The sequence below is a fragment of the Adiantum capillus-veneris genome, chromosome 22 (genome assembly GCF_014529385.1).
Source record: "Adiantum capillus-veneris isolate H3 chromosome 22, ASM1452938v2, whole genome shotgun sequence".
NCBI lineage: Eukaryota > Viridiplantae > Streptophyta > Polypodiopsida > Polypodiales > Pteridaceae > Adiantum > Adiantum capillus-veneris.
Genome location: NC_140952.1, coordinates 92,476,819 through 92,486,517, shown reverse-complemented (window position 1 = coordinate 92,486,517; position 9,699 = coordinate 92,476,819). Strand labels below are relative to the sequence as shown.

Here is a 9,699-nt window from a genome sequence, read left to right as displayed (position 1 = left end):
CTCTCTTGATGCTCTATCATGCTTAACATTTGGTCCACCATATCAGCATATATAAGTGCTCGTTTGAAGTCTAGACGTAGGTACAAATGATTCACATCATGATTGGAGGCTACATGCTCGGGCCGTTTACCACACTTGAGGTCAATACATAACATCCTATGATCCGATTCCGGATTCCATTCACCAAGTGTAAAGCTTTGTATGCATTCTAGAGTGGCTTCCGAGAACAACATATAGTCAATCACGCTAGCACCGTTGTGCTTTCTACATGTAAAGTCATTGGTGCCTTGCCATAGAGATACACCATTTGCAATGAGCATTCCGGTACTATTGCACATATGTAGAAGTGACTTTCCATAGAGAGAGAGAGAGAGAGAGAGAGAGAGAGAGAGAGAGAGAGAGAGAATTAGATTACTTGGCCACTTTGGTCGTCATCCACGTCGTCGTATCATATACGACTGCTCGAGCAGGGCCAAGTAATCTACCTCTCTCTCTCTCTCTCTCTTTCACACACACACACACACACACACACACACACACACACACACACACACACACACCCCTTGAGCAAGCACCTCCTTATATTGATCATTCGAGGGAGTACAACTGACTAGGAACTATCTTGACACATCCTCTCCTTAGGTTCACACCCGGGCATGCCCGACCACATACCACAATATATATGCTATTTTCGTGAAATTCCAAGCCCTTGCACGTCTCCTCAACCAATGTGGTGTGCCCATCAATGAGGGAGAGAATGAGACTAAACCGAGTGTGTCTTGCCCTTGAGCAAGCACCTCCTTATATTGATCATGCGAGGGAGTACAATTGACTAGGAACTATCTTGACACATCCTCTCCTTAGGTTCACACCCGAGCATGCCCACGGGCATGCCCGACCACACACCACAATATATATGCAATTTTCGTGAAATTCCAAGCCTCTCCCTCTCCTAGGCCTCTTACAAAAACATATAAGCCAACCCGGGCCTCTGCCCTAAGTAGTAAGCACTATATGATGATATAGCGACTAAGGCTGCTTACACACTGCAGGTGGACAACCCATTTTTTTAATGCTAGACCAATAGCATTGCACGCCATCGAAGAAGCCCTTACACACTGAGTGCTGGACATCGCGCACATGAGCTGAGTCATCTGCCAACGCATGCCCATGCTTCGAACGAAATCGGGCAGCCAGCCATAGCTGTCCAAGGATGGGCATGCATGATGAGGACCAATCATTTGCAAGAACCCCTTTCCCGCTTATCGCATTCACGATTTTCTGCAACCTGCACATCATTTGAAAAGGAGATGAGAGCGCTTTGTTTTGCATCCTGCAAGAAGCACTGAGAGAGCCTTTGCCTCTCACCATTACTTGCTCTTCATCTCTACACCCCTGGCAGTCCATGTATAAGTTTATTTGGTGCATTTTATCTACTCCTGCTTGAGCTGAACAAAAGAAATCATGTTTACTTATGTCGGGCTTCGTTTAATAAGGTTGCTTCTCTTGTGCTTAGCCTAAGTTTAGAAGATATTGTTTTCAGAGGTTTGCTAAGAATCCTCAATGATCGGCAACTGTTGAGCTTTAGCAGTTATTCACCGCAGGTCGATGTGATTGTAGACATTAAGCTCAATGAGCATATTTGTCATCGACATAGCTCCCCATGCGTCCTGGCTATAGAGTTGTGCGATTGTGATCTAGTTTTGTTGCATGATTAAGCGTTTCCGACATGTTGGTTGCGATTCAGCTTGTACACATCGATGGATGTAGAGTAGTTGAATTTTTGCATGATGCCTTGTACCTTGGCTTGAGCTAAAACCGACTAGCATTTTCGTAAGAGTCGACAAATCTGATGTGATTTCTAGTCCATACATATTTTTGCTTACAAGAAGTTGAAAATGCTTTGCTAAGTTATTTGTGGTGCCAAAAAATCTCTAAACTGTTGTTCATCGGCCTTATATTGTTTTCTTAGGAAATGGATTCACAAAGTCCTTCTAGTTACTCCCAAGCGTGTCAGGATTGTGAGTTCACTCCCCTATTGTCCCAGTATTATCAAAGCCCATACTCTCCTTCACTTGGTCAAGGCAGCTTTCCCATCTCCCCTTTTGGAGGATCTCCATTTGGCTTCAGGCCATTTCATCCACCCATACGACCAGCGACTCAACACATCGCAAAACGGAGTCCTTTTCCTTCTCCTCCGCAGGCTGACACAACAACAATAACAATGGAGGGAGATACCAACAAGGGCATAAATGGGGACGAAGGTAGGCTACCCAAATTGCCGGCCAAGTGAAGGATTCAAGCAGTAACAAGCGAAGTGGTACCAATGATGAACACTACAAGCCATGGAGGGAAAGGAAGAAAGAAGAATCAAGCCAGCATGGCTAGTCCAGATGAGGGCAGCAAAGACAAGAAGGGAGAGAGAACTGGAAGGATGCTTGGGTTGTGCAACTCATTCACATTCGTGGCACTATGCATGATGACTTTGGGAAACCTCCCAAACAGGGTGTAGATATTTAGTCAAAGGTTGCGACATAGCTTGCTTCGCTTTTTCCAGAATGTGACAAAGATGGCCAAGCTTGCAACAAAAAATGGGGATGCGTTTACGATGCATATAAGAAAGACAAAGCTCACAATTCTATATCGGGTAATGATCGTAGGATAACCTGTGATTGGTACAATATAGTGGATGAGTACATGCATAACAGAGAGAATGTAGTCAGCGAGTCTCATGCTTCGGCACTTGGCGACTCCAACAACATTGATCAGCAGGATTCAGTGAGTCCCTCACAGGCACAGACAACAGAGGACGTAGGAGAAGGTGCATCATCACTTGCAAAAGAAAGAGTCTTAGGCCCTGCTCGAGACCAGAGCCAACGAAAGGACAAAAAAATAGAGGACTCCCTTGTTGATATGGCAAATTCCACCAAGATCATGGTAGCTCAACAAAAGGAATCAGAAGCAGTTCGCAAGGCCGAGCAGGCTGAGAAGCTTAAACTTTTGGGATCTCTCAATAATGCATTTGCTGGATTCTTGGATGTATTGAAAAATTTCAAAAAAGATTGATGAAATGATCCCTTTGTCGCGATGCTTTGAGCAATGACGTATTTTGATATTTAATGCTGTGACATGTGACATATTTTTTTGGTTTTTCTTCTACGTCTCGAGCTTTGTTGTCTCTATTTGTTGTTCATTAATCCAAATAATCATATGTATCAATGTCTTCTTTTGGTTGAGTTCAAAAAGTGATATATACTTCTGTCACACGCTATGGAGGATGAGCTGGTGGTTCTTGCTTGCTTCTTTGCATTAATTATTGGTGCAATCGCATCTCTAGAGCTTGTAGAATATGATGATCCTGGCATGGTTGACTACATGTACCAAGTTCATGTTCTTACTTGTTTCATTGGTCGAGTAATCCCAGCCAGAGCAGCGCGCACAGGGAGGAGAAGGCATGAGCATAGAGCATGTTGGGCATATCCCCGGTCACACACATTCATGGAGCAGTGCTTGAATGGTAGCTACTCCGACAAGATGTTCAAGAGCAGGCTTCGAGTAAGCAGAGACACCTTCAATTTCTTGACAGCATGGTTAGCTCCAAAGATGCGTCGCTCTGACACAAATTGTCGCAAGGCAATCATCATTGAGAAAAGAGCATGTGTAGCTTTACATCCTTGGCTTTAGGGGCGAGTCTCCAAATTATTGCAGACATGTACTCAATCTCCACAGTCGCAGTACAAGAGATTGTCATCCAATTTTGCGATGCAGTGTCCTTCCAGTCTGCATGATCTTTTTGTCAAATGGCCTTCGAATGACAGGATGCAAAGCCTTGCCAAGGATTTTGAGGCAATCCACGGTATTCCTTTTGTGATAGGTGCAGTAGATGGTAGCCATGTGCCAATCATTGCACCTCGAGCCCATCATGAGGACTACTTCAACAGAAAGGGCTTCCACTCAATTATCTTGCAGATGATAGTGGCCGCAAATTGCGTTGTTTGGGATTACGACATAAGGTGGGCAGGGTCCATGCATGATTGGAATGTATTTCAACGCAGTCAGGTAAGTCAAAAATGTGAAGCAGGTTGCCTAGGCAATTATTGTCTCTTGGGGGATTGTGCGTATCCAGCAAGATTCTGGATGCTTCCACCTTTTAAAGGTAGTAAAGACGGCTTATCTTCTGAGCGGTACTTTTGGAACTACATCCGATCTAGTTCGAGAATGCCTGTGGAGCGCATTTTTGGAATGCTCAAAGCTCGGTTCAGAATCCTTCTAAAGCGTTGTGACATGCTTTTGCAGAATGTGCCGAAGATGATCCGAACATGCTTGGTCCTCCATAACATGTGTATTGTTCCCGCATATTCATTTGATGAAGGGTGGATTCGAGAAGCCCAGTGTGAGCTACAATGGGCCCAAGCTCAATTGGATGCCACAAGCTTGGATACAACAGTTCGTAGCGGATTAAATGACGCTCTTGCAGAAGTCTCTTGCTTGATGGACTCCGACTCTTCACAAGCAGTAGAGAGGGCACAAAATGGAGGCAATGTTTCTTCCGATGTTGTTGTCAATGGGGCACATAGGCGAGATAATATTGCTAGAGTGATGTTTAAGGAGAGAGAGCGAAGAAATGCTATTGTGGTTTTTGGAGACAATGATTCTGCTAATGAGAGTTTTGAGAGCGAGTAGCTCAATTATCTTTTATGTATTGGAGAGTCGAGGCTTGATTTGTATTGGAGAGTAATTGCTTGATAATGCTATTGTTAATGCACTTCTGTTACTTAGGATCCCATCTCAAGCAATCAAGGTTGTGCTGCAGGTCATCAAGTACAAATCCTTGTACTACTGTTTTGCAAGGTTATGTCTTCACTCATGATTTGTTGTTAATGCATTAGAGAATCATTTCGATGAGTCGAATGTACAATTTTTATTTGGCAGGTCGTTAAGTACAAATCAATGTCTTGTAGGTCTTGCAGTGGTTGTCTTGCTGGTCGTGAATGAACAATCAATTTGTCTTGTAGGTCGAATGTACGATTTTGTGTTGTGCATGGTTTAGTCTCTATGGTTTGCTGGTGTTTTGATTCGTTCTAGTCTTCAAAGCGTATTCTTGTTTTGCAACAAGAGTCTTGTCAGACTGGCGGAGCACTTTTTAACGCAGTCGTATGTCTTGTTGTTGGAGCTGATAGCTAATTTGTTGCTGCGCGTACTGATAACTTTCGGTTGATAGCTGATCTAGCTGATGCGTGAAAAAAATGCTTGGTTTTGCTGTTGCGCATAACAGATTTATATTTTTTATTATATAATTTCAGTGCTCAAACTTGTGTCTGTAAACACCAGTGCCCAATATTGGGTGGACAAGTTTTTTAAGAGCTGCTCAATGTTGGCCAGGCGCTGGGCACCCTAAGAGGCCATTTCCTGCACAGAAAATCTAAAACTTGTCAGTTCACCAGGAAGTTGGTGCCTACGGCGAACAGGTAAGCCCGACATTTTTTGCGTTTCTGGCTCATGTTCTCCCGGTTCTCTTCCGGCGCGTCAAGCCTGTCTCTGCGTCTTCTCCGTCAACAAGCTATCTACTCATGCGTCCATGGGCCTCATATACGGCAGCAAGTGCTGTTTTAAGACTGCCCTTAAGAGCTGAGAGAGAGGGCCGAAAAACCCAGCTCGGAGATGCTGCTCTGAAGTACTTTCTGCGCTCCTTCACTGATGGACGGAAAACACACCACAGCGATACATTCAAATGGCAGGTTCCATCACCATGGCAAGCGGATTGCAGAGAAACTCACTTCAGGGAGGGTGAGGGGAAACTTACTCAAAGCAAGAAACTGGATGTTGGGCCAGGGAATATCCCGACGAAGTGGTGTGTGCAGTACGACAATGTTAAAGAGGAGGGCGCGGCATACAGGTTCCAAGGGTTCTTTCCTAGACGTCCTGGTTGGTACTCTTCAAGCCAAGGCATCGCAATGAAGGCGACTGACACTGATACTAATGAAGAGTGTGGCACAGAGACAAGTGAGAAAGTCAAGGTAATCACAAGAGAGTCTGAAGCATTTGCAGAGGTTCATAGCGTGCGTGTCAAGCGGACATTGACAGGGAAGTTTCTGGTCCATTTGCAAAAGAAGATCGACATTTTGTACTCAGCGGCAGCTCCAGTGATTCATGTGAAAAGTCTGCTAAGGAAAAGGGCTTTTCTTTCTGCCTCTCCAGAGAAGCTGGTGGCAGTGATCGAGGTTTTGACAGAGTTCTTTGAATCCAAAAGCATAGCCTTTCATGTGCTCGAGGCGAATGCTGGAATTCTTGAACAACCATTGGCGATGTCAAAACAGAGAATGCATGTTTTCTCGCAGTTTGAAGTAGGCAGAAGAGCATGTATCAAAATTGGTACTACAGGTATGTGGACACTATGTGCACAAAAGTTTGAGGAGAGGCTTAACTTCTTGAAAGAACTAGGTTTGGATGCACAAGCTAGGACCAGAGTCATATGTAGATTCCCTCTGCTGTTCTGCTCCTCTATAAGCAAAATGACGGCCACTGTTAAATTTCTTGAAAGTGCAGGCATTTGTGGCCCAACTCTTTTGAAGCTTCTAGAGGCTCGCCCCTCAATAGTCCGTTCATCAGTTCACAAAGACTTAGAAGTGAGGCTCAAGCTTTTCCAGGATTGGGGTTTTTCTGCCAACGAGGTAATCCGTTCTTTACAGCAGGTTCCTCAGCACAATATTGAACACATAGAGTCACAGTTTAAGCTTTTGAGGGATCAAGGATTATCCCATGAAAATGCCTCCTCAATAATCAGGAGGCAGCCCAGTGTTCTTGCTAGCACAACCAAAGATCTCAAAGCCAAGTTGGATTTTTTGTGCCAAGTGAATCGGTACATCTCGGAAGTTTTTAAGTACCCTAGATACTTTGCCTTCAGTTTGGAGTACCGTATCATTCCACGATTGAGAGTTCTGGAGGCTGTAAGCTTGAGCAAAAAGCCGTTTTTGTCTGCTATGTTAGCAAGCCGGGCCTCAATTTTCAAGAAGCGGTTCAATATTCCTGAATTTATGGAGTGCATTTGAAAAAATTTGGGGATTGTACAAGGATATTGATCCATAGCAGATGCCCTGCTTGCTTTTTGGGTAGGTTGCTTTGGTTTGTTGACTTCATCGATGCTTATCTTCATTCCATGTGCATTGTGACCTTCATATCAATAATGCTTGAGTGACATAGTCCTTCCTTCCACGGCAGGATTACATGCACTATATGCATGGGTTCCTGCTGGACAACGAGGGCTCTCATCATTCGACACATGGATTGCCTGGATGACTTCTCCTACATTATCACTGGCATGAGGTAGTGGATACAAGGATGATTGCCAGTGGTACTACAGCTGGAAATGTAGGAGGCTGTATTGTGTTTTCACACCTAGTTCTTTCAGAATTTGGTAAGATTGCCAAGATCTAAATGTGCAATACTGAGGATGCAGGGCATGCTTGGCAAATGGAGGTGGAGAAGCATAGGGAGCAGGCCGTAGCAAGATGGTTATCTCCTTCACAGCAAGCTGCGATGGGTGAGGTCATACCTCTCTGAAGATTGTCGATGTCAATGTACTTACTCATCATTTGGTTCACATAAAGACTGATGACTCGTCTCAGATCCTTGGAAGCTGGTATTTGTTGTGAGATTTATTTTGTTGGCTTTGTAGACTCTATGCAAGGTAGAGGATGCCCTGCATGCCTGCACCCATGACCTCTTATGTCAAAATAAGATTGATGGCTCACACACTCCTCCTGACCAACCCCCTATATATAGGCCATCCATGCATGCCATCAGGACTCTTTAGTCCCGGAGCTGCACTCCCTAGGTCCCCTGTCCTCGTAGGCTTGCACACTGGCAGGAATTATTTTAAATTTACTTAGTGCCCTCGTTTGTGCATTTTTAGTAGGCAGCCAATTAAGATACTTACATTCCTATAAGCTTTCATTTATTGTAGGGCCTTCTCCTTTGTTAATTTGGTTATGCCGTCTCTTTTCGTGTTCCTTGGATTTTCAAGTGAAGTAATTTCATTAAGACATGGCTTGAGTGAGCCGATGCAAGTGATGCCCAGGGTTCTCAACTTTTTTTTTGGTAGGAAAAGGTGAACCTACCGATAAACCCTTCTAGCCTTTTCGTGTACATCTTGCACAATTCACAAGAAATTATGTCGACCTTTAGGCTACTTTGAGTGATGATCTTCGAATTCTTTTTAGTCAAGGTCCTCTTGAGTTTGGACAGTGAAGGTTGTTATGTGACTTGGCCTTTTTAGGAGGTTTCTTTGTTTAGGCTTATATTCTCTCTCATTATGCTTGCCTACGGAGTTTGGGGATGCCCACCCAAGGAGGGGTTACCTCTCCCTCCCTTACATAACTACACCTCAGAGAGGTGCAATGGAGATCACAAACATTAACCAAATAACACCCCCCCCCCCCCCCCCCCCCCCCCCCCCCCCCCCGCGCGCGTGGGGCCCCATTGCCCGCGATGAGTTTGTGTATTAGAGATATATCCCATCAATCTAATCAAAAGGTATACTCCCTTGCACGTAGTGGGTACCTTATCTGCATTTCCCTCATGGGTGATCGATTTTGTATCATCAAATTTCAGAGCAAGGCTTTATAGGTCCACTTAATTGTCTAGGAAGTTTATTGCTTTATACGATTGCATTGTTCTATTTCATAGTTTTTATCCTCCACTTAACATTTTCCTGACATCAAATTTTGTTGACATTGAGGTTTTGACAACAAGGGTTCTCTTGGTCTGCTATAAGGTCAGTGATTTTGGTATCGTCTTGAAATATGATTTAGCACCTACCTTCAAGGGACTTAAGAAAGTTGACTTCGCAATTTAACTTTCTTGAGTAATGAGTTAATCCTAATAAGAGCCTACCTTCTTAATAAAAATCAGATTTGCATCTTGAATTGTCCAAAGGGGGTAGCATCTAAGCGTATTTTTTGATGTCATTCGTATTGTTATGTCTGATGCACTTCATGATGACAATTTTTCTCTCACTGATTTCAATTCTTTGGGCATTTGCAATCGACATACAAGCATGGGTCTTTGCGATGAGGATTGCAACATTTTTATTGTTGTATGAAAGTAGTAAGGACATTCCAATCGGTCTTTGCTTCATTCTTTTTTCTTTGTTTTGTGCAATTGTTGTGATGGTCTTTCTGTGATATTTTGGGCTTGCCCCAAAGGCGTGATGCCTTAGTGACGCCTCCCCTTTTTGCTAATGAAAAAAGGAGAGTTTTTTTCTCTTAAGTGCACAGAGATTTGATTGGTAAAAAAGTTAGTGGGCCCTCATTGTGGTACGAGCGTTGTCAAGAATATGATGAGGCAGTTGGCATGTGATTTGGACTTGGATAAGCTCGAGAGTTGGGAGATATGGAGGAGTGGTAGACTGACTCTAAGTCGAACACGTACTCATGGGAAAGAAAAACCAAAGCCAATTTACAAGAGGTGTCATAATAATCAATATCTAATTCTCTTAAATGAATTTTTCATGTTAAACTGATCATTTAATATGAAAGTACCAGGGAGAAAAGCTAGAATATTGGTTAAGCTAGTTGATCGGCCACAGTAGGGATCCAAAGGAGGGAAAATAGGGATCCAAAGGGAGGGCCATCTACAAAAGAGCTATGTGTAACAATGGGCTCAAAAGACCCTAAGGTTCAGCCCATTAAGACTTCCAAA

At 43.7% G+C, this 9,699-nt stretch overlaps 1 protein-coding gene and 1 pseudogene across 2 annotated transcripts; both read left to right on the top strand.

Moving 5' to 3' along the window:
* The first annotated feature begins 1,975 nt into the window (after nucleotides 1-1,975).
* On the top strand, nucleotides 1,976-5,184 carry LOC147429796 (uncharacterized; annotated as a pseudogene).
* A 197-nt stretch (nucleotides 5,185-5,381) lies between these two features.
* Nucleotides 5,382-8,008, top strand: LOC147429795 (uncharacterized). Of its 2 annotated transcripts, none has more exons than XM_086496028.1 (2): nucleotides 5,382-6,381; nucleotides 6,547-8,008. In XM_086496028.1, the coding sequence occupies exons 1-2, from the start codon at nucleotides 5,571-5,573 to the stop codon at nucleotides 7,047-7,049; spliced, it is 1,314 nt and encodes a 437-aa protein (XP_086352154.1). In that variant the 5' UTR covers nucleotides 5,382-5,570; the 3' UTR covers nucleotides 7,050-8,008. The 2 variants fall into 2 exon arrangements, 1 of the variants encoding a protein (XP_086352154.1); XR_015185902.1 differs by having other exon boundaries at nucleotides 5,383-7,109; nucleotides 7,219-8,008.
* The last annotated feature ends 1,691 nt before the right edge of the window (nucleotides 8,009-9,699 follow it).